Source organism: Bipolaris oryzae, assembly GCF_000523455.1.
Source record: "Bipolaris oryzae ATCC 44560 unplaced genomic scaffold scaffold_20, whole genome shotgun sequence".
Taxonomy (NCBI): Eukaryota; Fungi; Ascomycota; class Dothideomycetes; order Pleosporales; family Pleosporaceae; genus Bipolaris; species Bipolaris oryzae.
The window spans coordinates 241,157-264,186 of NW_006911296.1; the positions used below are offsets into that span (position 1 = coordinate 241,157).

Consider the following 23,030-nt stretch of genomic DNA (forward strand, 5'->3'; position numbering starts at 1 on the left):
CAAGGCCTAGGCCGATTGCGCTGTATAGCGGTACAAAAGTTGCTTGGCCACTTTACGCAACAGCATGAAAGACCGAGTACGAAAAGTCAAGGAAGGCCTGTGCTGCGTAATGCACACACAGCCATCTGTGAAGGTGATTGGTGGAAGCGAATCCAAGCCATTGTCTATGGTGTACACTGTGTGTATTGGGGTATGCGAATTTTATGCGGTCGTGGAAAGGTAAGGAAAAGTTTTGGTTGAGCGTTGGAAGCCGTCGACTGAATGGCGGATGGTGCGAGGGCCAAGGCAGTGGAGCATAATGTTGTGCAACCAGTAGTGACATGTAGTAGCCCAGCACTGTAGTCAAGCCAGCTTGTGACTGTGATCCAGGTATCTCGCAGAGCACATGGTGTTGGTTCGACAATCAGATGCAGATGCATGTGAATTGTATCAACGTCCCCGCCGTGATATTGCAAGTCGGTGTTGCGGTCGCGTGCGGTAGAATGGTGCGCGGCTAAATCTGACGGTAGAAACGACTGCGCCATGGAGGACCTTGTATGTGAAATTCTAATATGAAAATCGTTTTGGAAAGAGGAAAGCAAAATTTTGTACGCATTCATGATCAGATTTTAGAATCATAATCGGGTGGATGTAGCCCAAGCCCTCCCCTTGCCATGGATGACCTAGGGTCCCAGTCCACATGGGTAGCTCGAGATTGAGTCCTTGGGATAGAGAAGCTGAGCGTTGGGCTCTTGTATTCGTGCTGAATGTCTTTTTGAAAGTGATCGGGCGTGTCGAACCGGGGATTATTCATGACATAACTAGCAATCTCCGGTGTGATGTGTGCATTTGGAGGTGATTGGTGGTTGAAATTTTTGAGTTCGAAATGACGCATGTCTTCGGTCGGGTTCCTGGCATCCAAAGATACGAACTCGCGGTTTTTGTTGCCAAAGACCAAGTCACGCCATCCAGTCACCATGCTCCATCGGAAAAGCAACAGGAATGCTTGTATACCAGCAATTGAGAGCATCATCAAGACCGCAGTCACAGTAGACTGGTCAATGGCAAGGTCTTGACCAAGAGGGAAGCACGGTGACGGCTCGTCGGCATTTTTCATCAAACACAGGAGGAATGGGGCGAGGTCCGCAATGTTATCAGCAGCATGCTGAGTGATCGAGTTGAGCCAGATGAACACAATCGAGAAGAAGATGACGTCTACAAGGATAAAGACGACGATCGTAATGCCTCGCCATTGGAGGTAAAGCACTTTGCGTACACGCCGGTAAACTGCTCGTGCAGATCGGTTCCGAATGCTGGTCGTGTACGAGGGAAGGCCTGCGCTGCTTTGGGTCTCGGTCTTGTCGTCACTAAACATGTTCTGAAGGTAGACTTTGATGCAATATACGAATCTAGACATGCGTTAGCAATATTGTGGAGAGGATTGTCACGAGCAACCTACGTTCCAATTTGGATGACTGTTGCCGCTCCAGCAATGGCCAGCAAAGGGCCCCAGAAGTCTTTCATCGAATGCTCAGCATTGACGTGGCAAACATCGCCGAACCTGAACGAGACACCGGTGATGGTGATGGTGATGGTGAAGAAGGCAGCGGCAACGGACCAGCCCAAGCCTTGTGCACAGTAGAAGAATCTCTTCCCAGGAGTAACATCCCAACAGATCTGGAGGTGCATGGAGAGAGCACGAATGAAGATCCAAACCGCCATTGATAGACCACCAGAGATGAGAAACGCTCCCGAGAAAGCGCACGTTAGACTCGAGTACATGTCATTGGGAGTGATCTCGTCGTAGCACTGTTCTGGTTGGGCTCCAAAAGGTATTACAAAGCCAAGCTGGCGGCGATTAGTGGAAGACGTGAATCATACAAGATATACATACTGCCATGAATATCGCGGCGATGATGAGACAGTAGCTGAGATAATGCCGGCGCGTCTTTTCGGCTGGAAGGAAGATGTATGAGACTAACAGGAACACCAGACAGAAAAGCCCCACTACATTGAGCGCTTCAGCTACTTGGTAGGTAGTGTTGAAGCCTGGAGTCATTAGTACGGTGAGCGAACACTGGGTCCATAGCCTATGAAGACGTACTATCTGGATATAGAAAATCTGTCAGTGGGCATGGCAGGCAACAAACACCATTAGCCCCATAAGGCGCACAAAATCTTCCATCGACAACTGAGCCCGTCAGAATACACTCATCAGGAGACTGTGGTGGGATGACCTACAACCGCCGAATCCAAATTTTGACTGGTCGAAGAAGGGCGGCGGGCAGTCGCCTCGAAGTGCCTCGATTGCTGTAGCGTTGTTGACCATTTCGGGTTCCTCAGGCTCTTCCTACGACGAATGCGTCCAAAATGTTGTGTACATGTGTGACGCAAGTCTACCTGGCGGTATTCCAACTTGTGCCCGGGGGGAATATAAGGTGGACAGGATACCTGAGTGCCCGACGGCAATGGAGATGCCGGAATTCGACTCTAGGATTTACTTGGGTCTGCTACAGTTTATGCAGTGGTAGGGCGAGGCAGTGAAGGAGGTAGCGAGACGTGTAACAGCAGTTGCAGGACTCGAGTCCAATAAACGTCACCAGGCAAGAAACGAAACAAAATGTGGAGTAAATACGTCGCGGATCACCTTGACGCCAGCAGTCTAAAGAGTGAATAAGGTTCTGGGGTCGATCAAGAGGCGCACGAGGCCAAAGCGAATGACAAAAAACCGAAAGACGGGACGTTATGGTAGATGTAGGGGAAGGCCGCTGCGGCATAAGTAAAACTGCACGATGCAGGACGACGCCCTGGGCTTGGGAGTGGCTCCTGGTTGGGCCGCCTGAGTATGTAGGTCCAGTGAGCGCGGCGATCCTGACGTGAACAGGCCACTTTCCCCTTGCAGACTCTATTCGTTCTAGCACTCTAGCGCGGCGGGGCCCTAGTGAATTGGTAGCCAAGGCAAGCAGGAGGTGTGCAAGGGCAGCCGGGACTCGTACCAGAGGCGGGACTGGGGACAAGGATGTCACTGCCGGGCCCAGGCACCCGGCTGATATGCGCGCTGGTGTTGGCTCCAACGCGCCAGAGGCAGCACGGCGAGCCATCACGTCTTTGGACTGCGCATGCAGTGTGATTCGCCCGCTCTCCAAAATGGCTGACCAGGCCGAAGCGTGGCGGCGTCCAAACGGCCAGCCGCGGGCGCCTACCAGAGAACAGTGCGGCGCGGTTCCTGTCAAAAGACGACGCACAAGGACTCTTCTCTTCGACACACGCACACACACACCCCACGTCTTGACAAGCTATCTGAAGCCCCCGTCCTGGCCGGGGCTGTGATAGGAACCGTCACTGAGCAGGCCAATAGTCTGCGAAATTGACTCGATGCCGTGTGAAGATCACCGTGAAGCTGACTGTAACGATCGGCAGCAGGAAGAAAAAAAAACGTATTTTACGACGTAGCACCCGTCGGATTGCGCGCGTGGTGTGCCGCGTCACGAGACCAAATACATCGTCGCTGTCGGCGCACCACCTGTCTGGGCGGCCATTGACAGTGTCGGAAGAGGTCTTTGAGTGGCCGGTGAAGGAGTGTCCAATCCTGGCCGGTTCTTGGTGACGTCCAATGGCGGGCTTTCCGAGTCTTTTGCCTGAACGATCCACTGCGCTCTGGGTGGGACCAGAGCCACTTCTCAGCTTGCTGTGTACACTACACAGTGACAGTAGCTAAGAATGTAGCATGCAGGAACAGACCATGAGTACTTACATATACGACACAATTCTCCGGATCGCCTGATGGTTAGCGTTCCAACCATCCATCCCCCGGGCGGAGGAGCAACCTGTCATGTCGTGGTGGGAAGCGGGCAACGCAGTCAGCCATCGCCGCTGTTCCTGCAACGCCCGGCGTTTTCAAGCCCCTTATGCCGCGTTAGCGCTGCGCCTTTGTGGGCAGTGGAGAAGCCCAACAAACGCGTGCCGACGCGCAAGAATGCAGTCTTCGTTTTGGTCTGGCCATGGACATCTTGTTGTGTCTTGATTCAAGCCTGCGTGGCCATAGAGTTTGTGTCTGTTACGTAGTAATAGTATGTATGTTGTGACGTCGTGGTGGTGGTGGTGGCGGCCAGGAAGGTGCACGCCCGGCTACAACATGCACGTGCCTCGTCTCGCTTCGCCTCTTTCCTCCACCATCATCGCTCTCTTCACTCTTCGCCTACAATGTGGCCACGCGTCTTGCATCGACAACATCTCCAACATCTCCAATACTCCAAGCTTTCCAAGTTGCCCAATATACATATGTTTCGTCGTTGGCCACAATCAATAAGTTTCAGATTTGCCTGCGAACACCCAGGAAGCTACCTCCATCAGCAGCCGGATCGCCAATCTCGCGGGGACTGCCCTGGTCAAACTCTTGTTTGACAGAACCCCCCAAGGATCACCCTGTCTTTCTACTTCTTAATCACAAGAGTGACATGAACGTGGGGTAAGCAGTGATGTAATAAGATTCCGGTATAACATCTAGACAGCCCGATGGACGAACCCTATCTCACTCAGTGCTCTGCTACTTACTGCGTAGTTGCAGCAGCTCGTTCAGCCGACCAACACGCTAGCCATAACATCTACTTGTACTCACTACCCAACACTTGATCACCAACACAGAGCAATGTCACTCAGGTACCAACAGTCTGGTTCAGTGCCACCCCAGTTCAACTAACCCGCCAACCCGTCTTTCAGCCTCGGTGCCAAAAGCGCTAGACGGTTCTCATGTCCTTGCCAGTTGCCTAGAAAAGAGATAGAACCTTCAGCAGCCAGGATCCGACTCAATCCGCACAAAACTCGTCGGTCATTCGAAATAAGGAAGCATGTCCGAAATGCGCCATTCGCCTCGTGGCATCCTTCTAGAGTTTCTCGTCACCATCGGTCCGATTCAGCGCGTCCCGTCCCTAACACAGGCATAGCCTGTGCTATCATACCTTTTACCGACACAGTGACTTTTGCAAAGTGCCTATGCGTTCAGCCCTTTTGCCAAATTATCGGCAGCTCACGGCACGCTGTCTTGAGACGAAGCATCTTCTCCCTCTCCTTGCACATACTCGGACATACCTAGCTTCCATTCTCCGTGCATTGGAGGCTTGTTGCTCTAGAATCATCAACCAAAGTTTGCATGAACGCCCGGTTCGGGCAGGAATGAGCCGGTGTTCGCCATTAGCAAAGCGCCACACCGTGTTGCGACGACAATCACACCTATCGGCTCGGCTCCCGAGCAACTTCAGCTCAGCACAGCAGATGTGATCCACTCCATACGATGTTATTATGGCCTATTTATACGTATATACGCATGTATCAGTCTGCTATAGGTCCTCTAGTACATGACAAAAAGCAATGGCGCTCTAACGATCTGGCAGCGGATATGGCGCTGGACCACACGATTACGGCCCCCAAGGGGCGACCCGTCTTGATGATCACTTCGGCTTCCACCACATCTCCACATTATCTTGTAAACGGCCCCTAGAATGTCTAGTATACATGGCGAAATTACCAACTCATCCATTTATCCATTATGGAAATTCTGGGAAAAGCGGTTAGTTGGGGTTCGCATGCATTATGAGTAGGTTGCCTGACCTCGGGATGGGAAGTTCCCAAAGGTAATAGTATTGGTGGCGTTATACGGGTACAGCACCTCGTTCCCGAAGGTTCGGTCACAACAAAGAGAGATTGGCCAACAGTCTGGCCAAATCAGTTATGTGTATGTGGAGAAAAAATTCCATCAGCCAAGACCATGGCAGTCAGCCGTTGCTCTTTAGGCTATACTTACATACACGCAACCGCTGCCGTGTGCCGCAAAAAGCAAAACATCCAATCATTAAACGTTACATGCGCAGCGGTGTGCGTCACAACCACTTCCAACAGCTCAAATGCATGCCAAGCAAGAGATATTGTTAGCTCATGTGTGTTGTATTGGGGAGAGAGAAAGGAAAAAAAGCTAGACCCAAGGTATCGGGCTCAGGTCGCGATGATGCACACTCAAGATGCATCGTGGAACCCCCCTGCATCATCTCTAACGTCCCCTATCCATGCCAATGACATCGATGCCGGTCTAGAGCATGTGCAAAACTAGGTGGCGTACCGCGTTACACAAGCTGAAGCAAGGGTTAGAGGGGTACCGAGGCTGGTAGTTCTTGTAGACCCGGGTATATAGCGTCTTGCGGGGAAACCTATTGGACGCGCAATGGATAAGACGGATAGTTTGTTGATGGGTAGATCGAACAAGCTTATTATGTCGCGCAATCGAGGTTTTAGGATAGGTTTGGTGTTCCCAAGATGACAAGAGTCTGGGCAAGTGGTGCAACAAGACTTGGTAGCACAAGAAGTTGCAGTATGCCGAGGCTGTTGGTAATTGTCTTTGGTCAAGCAGATCTGGTGTTGCTCTATGGATCTTGCCGTCATCACTGAATCCCAGTAGGTTCTGGAGTTTGCCTCGGTCAAGCGTAACTGACCGGTCATGGACGTTACAAAGAAGTTCATGACAAATCTCCCGTCGATACTAGTCGTGAAGTAGTAGGACATTAAGCCCAAATGGATATCATGGATCAGGTTCTTGGGAGCCGGCAGATTACACTCTTGTTGCTTTGGGAACGTGCTGGTCGGTGATATGGATGCGATGAATTCTCGACTGAAACTACATCACAGTGAGCATAATGTGTTCTGATTACATATTTGCACGGCGTATAGTTTAAAGCTGTTCGCGTATCTGGTTGCGGTTTATGTTTGTTGGACAGTACGTAGCTAAGTCGTGAATAGATCATGGAAAGTAGCTGTAGCGCTGACTATATACTAGAAGACTGTTGTTTCAAGAGAAACTTACATATAGGGTGATTTGATACGGTGAACAGTAAAAACCGAAGAAGCGTAATCGTTGCGTTTTGTTCCCAGGTAGGTGTAAAGATAAAGAAGGAAAAGAGGATAAGTATCTAGTTCAATTTAAAAAGAGGAAGAAAAGACAATAGGCTACTTGGCTCTGAACAAAGCCATAAGCGAGACTTGAGAAGAGGTCAAGATCTACCTCGTGCTATATCATCTATACTCAAGCTTGACAGCAATATATCTACAAAGAAAAGCAAAGAAAGGCAAAAGGAACAAAAAGGGCAACTGTAGACCAGAATCTGAATACAGAAAGGTTCCTATTTTCGAGACGTTCTAAAACAGCTTTGTCTCTCTCAGTCTATCTTCTGTCACCTCTTCCTGTGTCAGACCCTCATAAACAAATCCCTCTACCTCCGCTACAAAGTCTACCCATGCGCCTTCGTTCCACGGATAGTAACTCCCCCAAACAGTCACTACAACACCTTTCTCCCCATCGATCCACATATCACAATTTGGCGCACCATACCAGTAGACCGTGTCCTTGCTTCTACCCCTCTTCCCATCTCTAAGCACTCTCTGTGCGCCCTGAACACCACAGCCCAGCCCATAGCTACCTTCCGGATCCAGATGAGGAGACGACAAGTCAACCGGGAGCAATATAGGCAGAGCCTCCGAAACAGGGAGACTACGAGAGTCATTCCGTAAATGCTCTGCAAGCTGCGGCTTCGTTATCTCCGCCACCGACTCTGCAGCAAGAATACGATGCCCAGTCACCGGATCTACACCTTGATTCTGCGGTAGCAACGCAGCAACAAGATGCGCATAGTCCCTCGCACTAGCCACCAGCCCCGTCCCCAAACACCCAACGTGATGCTGTCCCTCAGGATACGCATCCAATCTCCTAACGACCTCTGGCTCCGCAGCATCCAGCGCGATAAACCCATTTTCCGTCCTCATGTTTCTCGGCCAGAACTTTCCCGCATTCTCAGGAAGTGCAGTAACGGCGCCTCCGAACGCGGGCTCAAAACCAATCTCTCTGAGTCCGAGGGGAGCGAAAATGTTTTCTTCGAGGTAGTCCGCTAGTGGCTTCTTGGTGATGCGCTCGATGAGCACGGCGAGCCAGTCGAGGCCCTGGCCGTAGTTTGTGTGTGTGCCAGGTTGCCAGAGGAGAGGGCTTGCAAGGAGGATGCCGTAGGGGTTGTTGGCTTCGTTTGCGTTTTCCCAGGTTCCCTCGCCGAGATCACGGATGTAGTCTAGGAGGAGCTGGTTGAAGTAGGTGTGACCGCCACCGTAAGTATGGTTTAGTAGCATCCGGGCTGTGATACTGCTCTTTTGTTCTTCGAGTTGCCACTGCTTCCTGCCCGTCTGGGTGTCCACGGTGTACCCGGTCAGGACTCGCTTCGATGTGAGTTCTGGGAGGAAGGTGCTGATGGTAGTGGGGTCATCAAGAGTGGCCAGACCTTGCTCGACAAGCTGCATGTATGCTATTGCACCGATGATTTTTGTGAGGGATTGGATGATAGCTATTGATTCTGACGTAGGAGGTTTGGATGGACTGTAGCCATGAGAGAAGAGGACATTGTTATGGAAATCGACTATATGAACTAGGGCCGACGGCAGTGGCAACTTGCCTGCGGTCGGTCGTGTAGCATTATCAATGTGTTGTTTCAGCGCTGCGGTAGTCTCTTGGGTAATGGTTAGAGGGCTCATGGTGGATGATGAGTGTGGGACTCGAATGAATGCAAGAGACACCGAATGGTAAAGTTGTATGTGCGGCTACTTTATGAACTTGGATTAAAAGCGACCTAGTGATTATTCTCAACGTGCTGATGTTGCGGCCACCAAAAGCGCAAATGATACCTCTATGGCCGAATAAAGTAACCTACTCTAGAAGGTCAAACTAACGCAGATAAGAGAAGATTTACTCGAGTCAATAGCTTCATAGAGTCGCACGTGGGGCAATTGCTTACTTCAGCCGACACTTGCTGCATACCTAGACAAAAGAGGACAGTCGCCAGGCAATGTACTGCATTGTTAGTAAGCGCGCTAGGCAGTCAGCAGTTCGGAAAAACGGATCTGGTAAGAATATATGGATTGCGATGTTCCCATAAAACCAAGCAAGTGTTCTTGTGCGTACTCCGTTAGACCATACAAAGTACGCCATCCTGTGGTATTAGCGTACTGTATAACCAGTTTTGCTTCAACTCCGTACTCCAAGGCGAGCGGACCACACAGTAAACCCCCTGTGCATTTCTCATCGTAATCATCATCATCACCATCAATATATATCTTCCCATTTTCCCCACATGACGTCATGCTTGTATTTGTCCATAAGTTGGCCTGTGGGGTCGTCGCCCTCTACGTGGGCCCACGCGCCAGCGAAATGCAAGATGAATTTGCTAGGCTCCCACTGACCATGCTCATCTTCATAGCATTTGATTTCTTCGGGAAAGGCGTTCAATTTCGATTGAGGCGCAACGATGAACCTCTCCGAGTACGGCTCCTCCTTCATGACACGCACCAGAGCGTCCTGCTCGCTATATTCTTTGCCCTCGTCGGTGTGACGGAGATCAAGTGCACGGCGGATGAATTGGAGAGATCGATCATGTGCGCGAACGAGGAAGGACCCTAGATTGAGGCCGTTGCAGTCGTTGGTGAAGATGTAGTCAACATTGTCAGCATGCTCAGCATTCTGCAACTCGTCGTCGATTATGTCGGCAACATTGATATTAGTGTTGGTGATGAGTGTGTCGAAGTCGAGCCACCATATCCAGTCATACTTTGCTGACTTGACCAGCCTTTCGATCATGTCAAACTTCCAATAGACAGGGTTTCCAGTTTCGCTGTGCTGTTCGTAGTCGATGACGAGGTCATAGCCGTGACGGCGGGAGTAGTCTGAGCAAGACGCATGTCAGCATGTCTCTTTTGGGTGACAGCTTGGCCAGGCTTACGATCTTTGTTCCTTAGCGAGAGGTAGAGGTATGATCTCTGCTCGGTAACGAAGGTTATGAGGGCTAATCGCGGCGGTTTCTTCTCCTCGGCGTGTGGCTTCTGCTCAGGCTCGACAGCAGCGGGAGGAGGAGGCGGAGCAGGCGATGGCGGCAACGGATGCTCCTCATGTCTTGTTCCTTGACTGAGTTCCCAACCCAAGAAGGCCAGGAAGGCGAGCATAAGTACGAGCGACGGCGGCAGCCTCCTTGCCGACCGGACGAGCATGGTTGCAACCGAGGATCGAATTGGAAAAGGTGCTTGATCGACACGGGAGCTGTGTGTTTTCACCTTGACGTGAGCATGAGGATAAGGAGCACCGAAGGGGGCACAATTGTGGCAACTGAAGGTGCGAGGGATGGAAGCCACTCATGGTGGAGATTAGAGAGTGGGAAAAGGAGACATGGTGGATTCACGTCAGGGACCCAGCCGTAGACAGGGTGGCGCAACGTTGCACAGCATACTTTGGACCAGGCTGATGGCGAAAATGCTGGCTGGAGCAACAAAAGCCATAATGGACAAAGAGGTTGCAGATGCGAACATCCGACGCCAGTCTAGATGGGCCGTCGAGCCTATACGAATTGCCCGTATCGAGTAAGGCGGACCGGAACAGCGCGGCAAGATTGGCGCTACGCCCCTGCATCCGCTCTTCTCCACTCCTCCTTCCGCCCGCCGTGACGACGACGACGACGACATCAATATCATCGTCGAGACTGGTCCCAATCCGTCATGTCTGGCTCTCGGGGTGTACGCAAAGGACTCTTCGTCCACGGCGTCTGGCACTGTATGATGGCCAACACTCAAGCCACTCAGGGCTGTCTGCTCACGTGCCATCAGGTGACTGCAGTCCGCGACTGCCCTCGGTGCATCTACAAACCTCAAAACCAGGCCCGAATCATGGGAGATGGTGTATGATATCCTCTTCGCTCCCAAACGCCCTGCGCAAGATCCTTATCAGCTCAATCCAGTTCGCACCTGCAACAAACCTCCACAAGAACAATGCAAGTTCTTCCTATGGGACGACGATGCCCGCACACGAGAGGACGAAGCTGTCGCAAATACAGCTGCCACTCTCACTCCAGAACACAAGCGCAAACGATCCATTAGCGGAAATCTAGACAAGTACCGTCCTTCAAAAGCCCAAGACGGCCGTGATCCGAGTGAAGCCATGTCTCATCCGGAAACGCCTGGTAAGGCTGCCAAGACATCAATCTTCAGCACTCCAGCCACCAAAAGATTCAACCTCCCCTGGGACGAAGATCAAAACAGCGACACAGCAGTTTATGGATTGCGAACACCCCACACGGGACGGAAGGCCCAGGGGGATCTGTTTAATTCAAGACCTCCAGCAGCGGCCAGCCCCTTCCCCTCTTCTGCGGCCAGTCAAGAAAGCATCCGCAGAGTTGCAACACCCTACTCAACGCCCTATACTTCTATTGATGAAACTCCAAAAACAAGTCGCTCAAAGAATGCAATGGATCAAGACCTAGTCGGTGATGTCTTTGGTCTGTTGCAAGAATCCAATATCGTCTTACCTGTTCATGCCGAAGAGGAACTTAAAACCTTGTTAATACAACACACAAAGCGTACAGAAGGTTTCAAGAGAGCAAGAGATGTGACACGCCTTGCTGTCAAGGCAAAAGACGCGAAGATCACCGAGTTCACGTACCGAATAGGCACCCTTGAGGCTGAATTGGAGGCGGAGAAGGCCATGGTGACGCATCTACAATGGGAGGCCCAGAACCAGACTTCGGATTTCGACTAGATTGCACAACAATCAGAAAAAAAAATGATGAGAGTACCGAAACGCCTCGCTTTTTTACACATCGATTATGTAACGCGCAAACAGTTGCCCTTGATCTGCATTATGCTGTCCTGTCGTCAAACACAATGCCCCCGGCAGACCCCAACATTTCTCAATCTGACCGGCTATGTCCATCACTGAACGCCTTGTCGTATGTTAGTGGTGTCTGCATCGCCCTGATGCGCCTGGCAGAAGTATTGGCGACCGGCGTGTCGCCATACAATGGCTTGAATTTTCCCGTAGGACGAAAGCAAGTGCAGTCTGATTTACGTGGCTACCGCTACTATGCGCCTGCAGATCATCGGCTCGCACACGAGTGTCCACATTGCAGCGGAAATCAACGGCCCAGTCGAGGGCTGGGTTATGAAGACGTAAGAACACGTATGCACGACTCCTTGTTCAATGTGGGAATTTCTGATGGTACCAGCATGGTACTCACATACCCCATGGTCGAAGGCAATAAACAAGGACACTTCATATTCGCACTACAAGCTCTGGTGCTATCATAGGCAAGCGGGCATGCTTTTGGGAGGGGGGAGGTCGGCCATTGTATCTAGGATTTGCTTTGCTTTTTCCGCTTCTCACTAATGCGCTACGGACGCAATGCACCGTACTACAGCGGGGTATGCATACATATGTAGGCATTGCAACTGCACGTCCGGATCCCCAAAGTCTTTTCCGATTATTCAAAAGCTATAGATCAGGGTAAGACGGAGAGGAAGAGACGTTTGTGTATATCTTGGTAGGGATTGCCAAGAAGCCCGGTTTTCTATGACCAACTTCTTCTTCAAAAGGTTCGATAACATTTAAGGTCTTGAGTATGACCATTGCAACCGTTCATCGAAATCATTCATTTCAACATTTCGAATCGAGTCTCTTATTGACAAGCCAAAGCTCCCCTTAGGCCTTGCAACTCTTTTTCGGAAATCCATCTACACAATGGCATCCGTAGACCAGAAACCCGGTATGCTACTCGTGCACCCACGTTTACTTCACGATGGGGAATATTTTGAGAACTGTTTCGGGCGGTGGACGCAACTGCATTTCAGAGACATGCTCAACATGTCCTCGGACAAACCTTCAGACGGCAAAGTCACCTCTTGCTTGCGGTTCGTCAGATCCAAGGAGGGAAAGGGTTATGGACACAACCCTGAAGAAGACACAAAGCCAATATATGTGTACGCATGTCTTGTTGACAACTTGGACGTCTTGAAGAGCAAGGCATACGATGATGTAAGCCGGGTTTTGAATTTGGAAACCACAAGGGAGCTCGGTAAGGATGAAACGCCAGTAGGATGCCACGGACGTTTAGAGACTGGAGGCAAAGAGCCAACAGTATTCGACATCGTTAGTGCCAAGTTCGCCGTCTATGAAGAGATTCCAATGGGAGACGAAGCGACGTTTCAGAACTTACCCCCGGAATTGCTGTCTCCTTTAGGCTCCGTGCCTGATAGACTACCATCCTACCTGATTGCAATAAATTTCGGACTTCCTCCAACGGCACTCGGTCCCATGAAAAAAATATCCGAAACGCTGTTAGGACGTCTCAGGCAACTTTTTTACAAATCCATCAAAATGTACTCATCACTCTATCGCTGGAAGGGCGAGGAGGCTCAGCCAAAAGATCACCCACTCACCGATGCTGAAGAGAATGCTGGGTGGATGCTTATGATTTGCGCATCTGGTCCAATAGGAGATTTTCCTGGCACTACAGACGCGATGCCCAAAGCCACATTCGAGCGTGCGATCTGGTCGCTTGACTTAATTCTCGCGAAAGATATAGGGCCGCTGGCAGGAGCGGGTATGCCGCGCGGCTTTGGGTTCTGGGAAGGAAACGTTTTCATGTGCTAGGGAGAACTATGACCGGGACAAAAGGGATTGACTCAAGGGATTAGTAAAAGGCCCTTCATGCTTGTCTGTGCCGTCCGTATCCCGTCGGATTAGCCTCAATCTTTGATTTATAGATACCTTGTGCACTGCAAGATTGTGTCTTTGTTCGTTGGCAAATAGCAATCCTGCTTTGCTAGGTATGTACCTATGTAGCAAGATTCAAACACCCATGTCGTATTGCAAATATCTCAAGCAGTTTCGCCTGCGCAGTGTAAATCGTACATCTGAACATTGATCTACATACTAAAAGTAAGAATGAAGCCGACGATGAAAGATGTATAGGTCGATGCGGGATCAGCGGATGGGAAGAGCTAAATCTATTCGCCGTTGTTGATCATCGATCCAGTTTCTTCAGAATGATCTCACGATAAAATTCATTTGTATTATGCTGTATCTGGCCCCGATAGAGAAAGTTCTTTTTTTTGTCATCGTTTTGGAACGATTTCAAGTCTCGTAAACTTCCGCCATGATAAGCCACCAAGTGTACCGCGTGTGCGAGTCCGCAGCCCGGGCACATATGCATACCAAGGCTGAGACTGATCTGTAGCGCATACATTCGTCCCATGTTACATGTGGAGTGTGGTAAGAAATTTCTGTGAATTTTACATGATCATTGGGGATTCTTGTTAGGTCTGAATAGGCTGACTTAAGAACTACGGGATGGAGTTGAACTTCCAGGGGGGGATTTTAGAGTACAAAAAGCAGCCTTTGCATAGTGCGAGCTCGAGTACAGAAGAAAATAATGGTTGATGATGTTGATGAGTGACTCCCGAGGACAGTGTGACTGGCTTACAATCACATAGCTGTTTATTAGCCTTTTTCGCGAGAAGAGAGGTTGGTACGGTTCGACGTACACGGCCACCGGGGCGATGTACCAGCGAATCGCCAGCCTGCGTACGTGCGCCACAATTCTCATGTAACAACATAGTCTTTCCATTCCTCAGGTCGCATTTGGCTAGCACCTATTTTCTCGTATATACAGTATGGCGGATAAAAATTCAGCAAAGAACAAGGGTGATGGTAATGTGTCAATGGCGATTGCAGCTAAGCATTGGCAACCCGGAAGACGGCAACAAAGTGCGCCATGATTTGTTGGAAACATTGCAACCATCCCGTGTGACGTACGCCACGAAAGTAGCCGACAGACGGTGATCCACTTCTCCCAGCGGAAGCTTGGCGACCCACGATAGCCTCCACGCAACTACCACAGAAAGGTGTCCATCTAAGGAATCGTATGATAGTTACCGCCACATGGATCCATCATGCAGAAAGAGCTTATTTTGCCTGGTAAAAATCGTCTGTGGTGTTGCAAACGGCATTCCTATGACAGAATACAATAGGTCCGTTCAACAGTTTGAACCTACACATGGGATTCTTGGCACCTCGCATGCCTTGGGCCAGACGAACTGAACCGAGTGATCCACTGGATGCCTATCAGGAGCTCTAGTATTACGTCTTGGCAGGCGTAGTGGGGTCCACGCCCTGGGCAAGATACAAAACTGACCCACTCCGCTGCAGTGAGACCGATGAAATCCACTACTGTTCAAAAGTTCGAAGATATGAACACTACAACCATTGCGATCAAAACCTAGTGATATATCGTTTCATGAGGGGCAACCACTTATCCAATCGTCTCAGTATACAGCAGGCCGCTCTGCAATATGGCCACGCAAACCTTGCGAAAGATCGGCGACTATATCGCGCCTCCTGCTACGAAGAGCGAGGACGGCCGTGACCAATGGCCGTCACGAGCAGCCTTCCTACTTGCTGCGATGGGTGGCTGTGCCGGACAAGGAAATCTGCTCAGATATCCCAGTGTTTTGTATAACAACTATGGACTCCAGTGGTTCATCCCATATCTCTTGGCTGTGTTTCTCATTGCCATTCCTGCACTAATCTTAGAGGTCTCGATTGGACAAGCATACCGCGGAGGAACCGTCATCGCATGTAAGACTATACCGCGAGTGTCGTGTACAGGATGTAGGCTGACATATTCCACCACCTCTAGTCAATAATGTACATCGCCGGCTGAAGGGTGTAGGTATGGGGCCGGTCATTGTCAGCTTCCTCGTTGTGCAATATTTCACTGTCAACTTAGCATGGATCATGCAGTACTTCCGACACAGCTTCACTAGCCCCTTGCCATGGGAAAATCGGATCGAAGAATTCTACTACCAAGACGTACTTCAACGCGGGGAGATCAACGAAGGAAGCTTGAGCGCTGATGGGAATTCAGTAGCCCGGTTCACGACCTACCCCAATGGAGCGCTTATTGGCGAAACAGTCGGATGGAGTATTTTCGTTTGGTTCCTCATCTGGATTTCCATCTTCCGTGGTGTTGGAATGACAGGGCGAGTCGTCTACTTCACCATGGGATTGCCGGTTGTTACTACCATCATCTTTGTCGGAAGAGCATTATCACTCGAAAATGCAAGAGAAGGCGTTGACCTTGTGTGGAGGACATGGAGGAGCGATCAGCTTGCTTCGGGTGTTGTCTGGCAAACAGCCGTTGGCCAAGTTTTCTTTTCGACTGGCATAGGGTTTGGATACTTCACTTCGTACGCCAGCTACAACACCAAACACTCCAATGCTGTCATGGACGCATGTCTCATCTGCGGCAGTAACGTTCTATTCGAGAATTTTGCCGCGTTCGCCATCTTTGGCGTTGTTGGCTTCCTCCGCAGATGGCCACAGGACGGCGAGAGACTCGGCGCATTTGTTGTCGGATTTCTCACCTTGCCTGAAGCTGTACTTCAAATGCCTGGAGCTAATTTCTGGGCAGTACTATCATTCTTCACACTTGTGGTTCTTGGATTCAGTTCGGCCTTTGTTATGCTGGATGTTGTAGTCACTCTTATTTGCGACTCTGGTATGGTCAAGGCGTCACGACCTGTTGTCGTCACCGCACTTACTATTCTTTGCTTTCTAATGTAAGTATACCTCCTTGCTGTTTTCACCCAGGGAGAAATCTTTTCTCCCACATCAGCCATATCTCATGAATGCTTACTAACCTACCTTCTCGACGTATAGGTGCCTACCATACTGTACTGAGTTTGGATACTATCTGCTAGATGGCATTGATCGATGGGTGAACAACGTTGCCCTCATTTTCGTTGTATGGAGCGAAGTCTCCAGTGCTACTACTGTATATCGATGGAAAGACATCGTTCACCAAACTGGACTTCCTGCTTTCGTGGTCTACAATGTAGGCTTTCTTGGTGCTCAGGTGCTTGGCATCAGCTTAGCCCATGGCATCAGTAGTCCAGGTATTGGAGCGGGTGCAGGTTTTGGTTTCTACTGTTTTATGGCTATTGTTGCTGTCATAATAGCACGAAATCCTGACGTAGGTGCGCCTTCATTCTGGAACGGCACTGCTCTTTTTAGAAAATTTTGGTATCTTGCATTTTATTCAGTAAGTACTTGATGGAAATGTGGCACTTTTTTCTTCAAGAAACTGACTCGGCATCTAGGGCAATCAACTACGCCGTGATTTGAATGTGATCGTTGGGCGGGGCAAGAACTGGAAGATTCCTGCATTCATGCCTGTCCTGCTCCGTTACCTTAGCGGCCCTGTCCTCGCCATCATACTCTCCTTTGCCTTCCCAGAGTTTCATACTCTTCGCTATGATCCCATGATGATTGCTGGGTTTATATTATCTATCCTGACTATTATAGTCATCCTGTTCGGCTTGGTGATGCCTCGATATTACGATGCATTCATCCCTGTATACCGGCGATCCGAGGGTACTGAGCCAACAATGCCGATGCAAACCAAGGGTGAATTAGGTGGAAAACCAGTAGCAGAGACGATAGCTGCAGAACATGGCCATGGAAGTGTAACAAGGGACTTGTCTCCCGGACAGGAAACTGGTGGTGAGAAGCAGGTCAAGACAACAAGCCTGACATGATGAATGAAGGGAAGAGCAGCTATAGAGAAACTGATATGGTTGCTTGCTAAAGTGGAACGCGCTATTAACACTCACCGCCTTGTTTACATTCATCCTTGCACGACACCGTGCTTGTTAAAACTAAGCTTTCATAGTAATTACGGCTTTGGTTTTATATTAGGATTAGTCACTAGAGGGTTTTCGGGTATGAAGAAATGCGAACTAATTTAGGCTGATTCGATTCTCTGGTTCTCGTTTCCGTTTATTCGCCTTTCCAGGTTTAGAGCTCCAATACAAGGGGCTGACTGGCTTTATCAACATCAAGATAGAAAACATAGGAGCTGAGCTTCATCTTATGACTAGATTCTCGTTAAGGAGCGGTCACGTAGCCGTCATGTTGTAGGATGGGTTGCTAAGACGAGCAAAAAAGGAGCATCTAGCTACGTAAGAGGCTATTTGGTTACTCCCAGCCACAACGCTAACTACATAGTACTAACAATAGTCGGAGTCCTAACCTACAAAGGCCTTAAAACGCAAACGCGAAACGGCCTAAAACAGTAAACGGAGAACAAAGCAGCTAAATCCCCCTGTTGGGTCTAGCCAGGAAATTGAGGCCTGCTTATTGGTGCCTTGGCACTTACCCAGTATCCGGAGCTTCCATTATTACTTTACGAAAGAATCAATCTCGTGTAGCACATCTAGCTTACCTAAAGTTGAAATATATAGCTTATCACATGTAAGCCCAGAAGTACCATGTATAGTCACGTGGTTACTCACTGACTAATAACACTGTATTTAAACTTGCTCTTAGCATCATGTACTACACAATACACAATACTTCCTACACCCTCAACTGCTTACAGTTATGAGCCCGGCCTAATCCGCATATTTTCTCAATTAGTTGACTACCTACCTACCTATACTATCATGTCGACGCACACTGTTTGTTCGGATATCATCCTTCAAGGACAGAGCAACTGGGAGCTTTGGATCTTTATCGTCAAGCGTATTGCCGAAGCAGGAGACGTATGGGAATATATTGATCCCAATAAACCAGCCAATCCTCTGCAAAAGCCTGTTCAGCCTACTAGGCCAGAGCCTGTTACCAATGTCGACGGATCACCTGCAACTCTACCGTCTCAGCAAGACTTACTGCAGTACAACCAGGATCGCAGTAGCTACTACAAAGAAATCAAAGAATACAGACGTCTTCGAGATAAGTTAGGCCAAGTAGAAGCGCATATCACTAAGACTATACAACAGGAACTACTGTATCATATCAAAGACAAGGCAACAGTCCACGATCAGATCAAGACACTACAAGAACTCTTCTCTCCCACTACGTCCGATATGGAATATAGAGTGCAGAAGGACTACGAAGCAGCCAAGGTCCTACATGCTCGACGATCAAATGTTGAAGACTGGTGCAACGAGTTTCTTACAGCATACAGTAGAGCAAAACAACTTAATCTACCTGAAGTACACGGGTTTAGGGCACACAAGGACCTTATCCGAGCTATCAAGCAAATTGACGCTGCATACGCCGCTAGTGCTTCACTTGATATATTCAAAGCCGAGGAGGACTGGAACACAGATCGCAGCAAGCCAATACCTCATCAATCTCAGTTATCTACCGTTCTTGCAGAATACCTGCGCTACCATCGTACAACCTACTCAAGAAAGGCAAATATCCATGGAGGTGCCTTTGGAGTAACGATGAATGGCCAGCCATCTCCATACAATAACAAGAAACGATCAAGAGACAGTGAGAATAAGCCAGCAAAGCCCTGCCTCTGTGGCGACAGTCATTTCTGGGGCCAATGTCCATACATCGATACAGCACTCCAGCAACGAGGATTCGTCGTAGACCCTGAAAAAGCCAAGAAGATTGCTGACTTTGAGACTAAGGATAGTCGTGGAGTACTAAGCAAGATTCGGGAAAAGAATCGACGCTTTAAGAAGTATAAGACCAGGGACGGCAGCAAGCAGAGTAAAGCATCGGACTCTGATTCGATAGAAATTGACGCAGGAGACCCACTAGCTGAACATTCCCTGCAGCACGAAGCATATGCCGTCTTCTTTTCCGCGTTCAACAACCAGAGAGTAGCTCAACAATATCCACTTGCCCACTCATGGACGCTGGATCCAGCCACCGATATTCACATCTGCAACAACCCTGCAGAGTTTAAGTGGAAAGCTCCAGCAGCTGACGACGACGTCGTACTCGCAGGAGGAACTGAGACGAAAATTGAGGCATGGGGTGAAGTCAAGCTGCCTCTATCAACACTAAGTGGTATCAAGACAACGACGCTTAAGCGCGTGGCTCTGATCCAATCCTTTTTCACCAGCCTTGTCTCGCTATCCCGCCTCTCCTCATCAAATATCCACTTTGACTCAGGAAGAAACGTCCTGTATAGAGCTGTCAAAGATGCTCGCGAGGATGTTGCAAGCCTTACCCGATTAGGAGGCCATTGGCTAGTCGTGCATCGCACCCAGCCTCCACCAATCCAATCTGCTCAATATGCAGCTTTTGCAGCCAATCAACGCAGGCCTCAATATTCAGCCCAACCTCTCAAACCTCGAGTGCTCACCAAGCCTCAGCTCCATGTCCTTATGGCTCATGCAGGCAGTGATGCTATCGATCATCTAGCAGAAAACGTTCAGGGCATCCAGCAACCACCTACAGGCCTTGCACCACGTACAATCGACTGCGAAGCATGCTCACAGAATAAAGCTCATCAGATTATATCTCGTCGTATGGGACATGAGACTGGCGCGTCTCGCCTATTTGAGACAGTGGCGATTGATATCATCAAGCTCGATGTCATAGGCTACAATGGGCATCGATACATATTCCATGCCTTTGATCTGTACACGAAATTCAACTTCGTATACTCGATTCCCAAACGTGATAAGGAGACTCTACTTGAAGTAATCACTCGCCTAGATCGTACGATCAAACGAGAGTTTAATACTACTGTCACATTTATAATAGCCGATGACGAACGAGGCTATGGACTGACAGACGACTCAGCGCGTGCGTACTGTTAGCAAGAAGGAATCAGATTCTAGATCAGAGCTCCACATACGAAAGAGCAGAACGGCTCTGCAGAAAGATCAGGCAAGACTCTAATTGACTGCTCACGATCCATGCTAAGCACGTCAAAACTACCACTCCATCTTGCTCCAGAGACGTACGTCACTGCAGGCTACCTACTTAACCGTACGCCTACACGATCAATTAGCTGGAAAACACCATTTGAAATGGTGTACTATAAGAAGCCGTCAATAGCCCATCTCAAAATATATGGCTGCCGAGCATACGCACTACGCACGCAGATACCGCGAGGTGATAAGCTCACTCCTCGCGCCCTCATAGGCTACCTTGTTGGCTATGATGCATCAAATATATACAGAATCTGGATACCAAAAGCAAAGAGCAAAGCGCATCAGGGCAAAGTCATCCGTACACGCGATGTGACGTTCAGGGAGGACATGTTCTACCAAGCATTCGATAGTCAAGATCCACTACTACAAGGCGAAGAGATACAAGAGATTATACATACTATCTATATGACACCACTGCAGAATCTAGAAGAGTCTTCTGAAGAAGAGGACGAAAGTGCTACAACAGCAGCTAGTCAGGATGCAGATATACCAACTTTTTCTACACAAAGCACTGAAAAACCTTATGAGGATTACGACGCAGGACACCGATCTCTGCCTACACCAGCTGTGACAGCTACTCCAGATCCAGACAATCACTTAGAATATCACCAAGTCTCACCAGCTACAGCTAGCCACAGGTCTACACCTACTCCAGAAACACAGCCATCTACTCGCACATCAAGAAAACGAAAGCGACGCGACTTAATAGAATAATCAGTGGACACAAATGCTGTGGCAAATCGCGAACTTATTGATGGCAATCTACGCCATTCACACATACTGCCAGAAGGGGCAGCAAGATCTAGGAAGCCCACACGCAAAAGCAGCAGCTTCTTCGTCCATAAATACTGGTCCACGTTTGTGGCAGCATCTATCATAGCTCTAAAAACACGATTTCACCACTCAACGCTACCTCCTGAGCCACGTTTCTATCAAGACGTTATGAAGCTCCCTGCCGTACATAAGCAAGGCTTTATAGCAGCAATGCAACGTGAGATCTCAGACATTAAGCGTAAAGATACCTATAGCACTGTCTTGTGGAAGGATTTTAATAGCTAAGACACTGAAGTCCTGCCGCTGATATGGGTGTTCAAATATAAGCTTGATAATGAGGGATATCTAGTCAAATACAAAGCCAGAGTCTGTGTTCGAGGTGATCTTCAAGCTATAGCTGAAGACACGTACGCTGCAACTCTAGCTACACGCATCTTTCGAGGACTTATGGCTATCGCAGCATACTTCAACCTTGAAATACGTCAATACGACGCAGTCAACGCATTTACCAATGCTCAACTCAATACACCTGTTTACTGTTACCCACCAGAAGGCTTCTTTGATGCCGAGCATCTGTGGGAACTACGCAGAGCTCTCTATGGGCTTAAGGCCTCACCACTACTGTGGTATAAAGAGCTCACAAAGACACTTAAAGAACTAGGTCTTCAAGAAGTCAAAGAGGCACCTTGCCTTTGGCGAAATGAAAAGCTTATCGTCTTCTTTTATGTTGATGATATAGTTGTACTCGCGCGTCCAGCCCATACAGCAGCACTTGACAACTTTGAACGTAAGCTACTACGTCGATATGAGATCCGGTCGCTTGGAGAACTATCCACCTTCTGTGGAATACAAACACACCGCAACAGATCAACCGGATCTATCTGGCTATCACAGTCAGCGTATCTTGACAAGCTCAGCGTCAAATATCCATCACCAAAGTCGTTCAAGCGGCCTCCAGCCACTCCTCTCCCTCTAGAGGAACTACTCCCTTCAGACCAGCCAAGAAATGACGCAAATATACACAGATACGCGCAGCTAGTCGGATCAATTGGCTACGTTGCAACTGCCACACGACCTGATGTATCAAAAGCGCACTCAAAGCTGGCTGAATTCCTCACCAACCCTTCACAACAGCATATCAATGCTGCCTATCAAACGCTCAGCTATCTATACTCTACGAAGGATCGAGCGCTGCACTACAATGCCTCCATCTCCACCGACACAGCACATATCGAAGATTATCAAGAACCAGACTTCTATGGCGCCACAGATGCCTCGTACGCCGACCATAAGGCCACAAGGAAGAGCTCGCAAGGCTACATCTTCTTCTTGTTTGGCGGCCCGATCGACTGGAAGGCGACACTGCAACGATGTGTCACAAAATCAACCACTGAAGCTGAACTGATCGCCGCCTCGTCTGCAGGCACAGAGCTGCTATGGTGGTGGAGACTATTCAAGGAGATTGAATTTGATCTAGGCAATGAGCAGATACTGTATTGCGACAACCAACAGACAATACGGCTGATTACAGCAGCTACACCACGACTTAAAACGTCGCTTAGGCACGTCGATATACACCATCACTGGCTTCGTCAAGAAGCACAAGCCCACAACTTCAACCTTACATATATACCAACCAGCGTTCAACCCGCTGATGGACTTACCAAGCTACTGCCTCGTCAGAGACACGA

General features: G+C 49.2%; 12 protein-coding genes across 12 annotated transcripts; 7 read left to right on the forward strand and 5 right to left on the reverse strand.

Annotated features, from left to right (window-relative positions):
* Positions 1-601: 601 nt before the first annotated feature.
* On the reverse strand, positions 602-2,308 carry COCMIDRAFT_86571 (uncharacterized protein; the record flags this gene model as incomplete). Its single annotated transcript, XM_007686594.1, has 5 exons — positions 602-1,388; positions 1,439-1,827; positions 1,874-2,028; positions 2,084-2,170; positions 2,221-2,308. The coding sequence occupies 5 exons, from the start codon at positions 2,306-2,308 to the stop codon at positions 602-604; spliced, it is 1,506 nt and encodes a 501-aa protein (XP_007684784.1).
* Positions 2,309-2,901: 593 nt separating this feature from the next.
* On the reverse strand, positions 2,902-3,813 carry COCMIDRAFT_23556 (uncharacterized protein; the record flags this gene model as incomplete). Its single annotated transcript, XM_007686523.1, has 4 exons — positions 2,902-3,178; positions 3,225-3,383; positions 3,500-3,676; positions 3,734-3,813. 4 exons carry the CDS (start codon positions 3,811-3,813, stop codon positions 2,902-2,904), a joined length of 693 nt encoding a protein of 230 aa, XP_007684713.1.
* A 2,265-nt stretch (positions 3,814-6,078) lies between these two features.
* COCMIDRAFT_86347 (uncharacterized protein) lies at positions 6,079-6,411 on the reverse strand (the record flags this gene model as incomplete). The annotated part of the gene is made up of 1 exon (XM_007686595.1): positions 6,079-6,411. One exon carries the CDS (start codon positions 6,409-6,411, stop codon positions 6,079-6,081), a length of 333 nt encoding a protein of 110 aa, XP_007684785.1.
* Positions 6,412-7,161: 750 nt separating this feature from the next.
* On the reverse strand, positions 7,162-8,538 carry COCMIDRAFT_86491 (uncharacterized protein; the record flags this gene model as incomplete). The annotated part of the gene is made up of 1 exon (XM_007686596.1): positions 7,162-8,538. The coding sequence occupies one exon, from the start codon at positions 8,536-8,538 to the stop codon at positions 7,162-7,164; it is 1,377 nt and encodes a 458-aa protein (XP_007684786.1).
* A 568-nt stretch (positions 8,539-9,106) lies between these two features.
* COCMIDRAFT_86598 (glycosyltransferase family 34 protein) lies at positions 9,107-10,044 on the reverse strand (the record flags this gene model as incomplete). The annotated part of the gene is made up of 2 exons (XM_007686597.1): positions 9,107-9,723; positions 9,780-10,044. The coding sequence occupies 2 exons, from the start codon at positions 10,042-10,044 to the stop codon at positions 9,107-9,109; spliced, it is 882 nt and encodes a 293-aa protein (XP_007684787.1).
* Positions 10,045-10,545: 501 nt separating this feature from the next.
* On the forward strand, positions 10,546-11,581 carry COCMIDRAFT_33864 (uncharacterized protein; the record flags this gene model as incomplete). Its single annotated transcript, XM_007686544.1, has 3 exons — positions 10,546-10,600; positions 10,654-10,725; positions 10,785-11,581. 3 exons carry the CDS (start codon positions 10,546-10,548, stop codon positions 11,579-11,581), a joined length of 924 nt encoding a protein of 307 aa, XP_007684734.1.
* A 125-nt stretch (positions 11,582-11,706) lies between these two features.
* Positions 11,707-11,995, forward strand: COCMIDRAFT_2450 (uncharacterized protein; the record flags this gene model as incomplete). Its single annotated transcript, XM_007686504.1, has 2 exons — positions 11,707-11,859; positions 11,918-11,995. The coding sequence occupies 2 exons, from the start codon at positions 11,707-11,709 to the stop codon at positions 11,993-11,995; spliced, it is 231 nt and encodes a 76-aa protein (XP_007684694.1).
* A 564-nt stretch (positions 11,996-12,559) lies between these two features.
* COCMIDRAFT_42689 (uncharacterized protein) lies at positions 12,560-13,000 on the forward strand (the record flags this gene model as incomplete). The annotated part of the gene is made up of 1 exon (XM_007686545.1): positions 12,560-13,000. A coding segment is annotated over one exon (441 nt), but the record flags the coding sequence as incomplete, so codon positions are not given.
* A 282-nt stretch (positions 13,001-13,282) lies between these two features.
* On the forward strand, positions 13,283-13,471 carry COCMIDRAFT_86537 (uncharacterized protein; the record flags this gene model as incomplete). The annotated part of the gene is made up of 1 exon (XM_007686598.1): positions 13,283-13,471. The coding sequence occupies one exon, from the start codon at positions 13,283-13,285 to the stop codon at positions 13,469-13,471; it is 189 nt and encodes a 62-aa protein (XP_007684788.1).
* Positions 13,472-15,171: 1,700 nt separating this feature from the next.
* Positions 15,172-17,418, forward strand: COCMIDRAFT_86443 (uncharacterized protein; the record flags this gene model as incomplete). Its single annotated transcript, XM_007686599.1, has 4 exons — positions 15,172-15,457; positions 15,519-16,440; positions 16,541-16,922; positions 16,981-17,418. 4 exons carry the CDS (start codon positions 15,172-15,174, stop codon positions 17,416-17,418), a joined length of 2,028 nt encoding a protein of 675 aa, XP_007684789.1.
* A 906-nt stretch (positions 17,419-18,324) lies between these two features.
* COCMIDRAFT_60777 (uncharacterized protein) lies at positions 18,325-19,242 on the forward strand (the record flags this gene model as incomplete). Its single annotated transcript, XM_007686600.1, has 2 exons — positions 18,325-18,498; positions 18,649-19,242. Coding segments are annotated over 2 exons (768 nt in total), but the record flags the coding sequence as incomplete, so codon positions are not given.
* Positions 19,243-19,537: 295 nt separating this feature from the next.
* On the forward strand, positions 19,538-19,687 carry COCMIDRAFT_86619 (uncharacterized protein; the record flags this gene model as incomplete). Its single annotated transcript, XM_007686601.1, has 1 exon — positions 19,538-19,687. A coding segment is annotated over one exon (150 nt), but the record flags the coding sequence as incomplete, so codon positions are not given.
* Between the last annotated feature and the right edge of the window lie 3,343 nt (positions 19,688-23,030).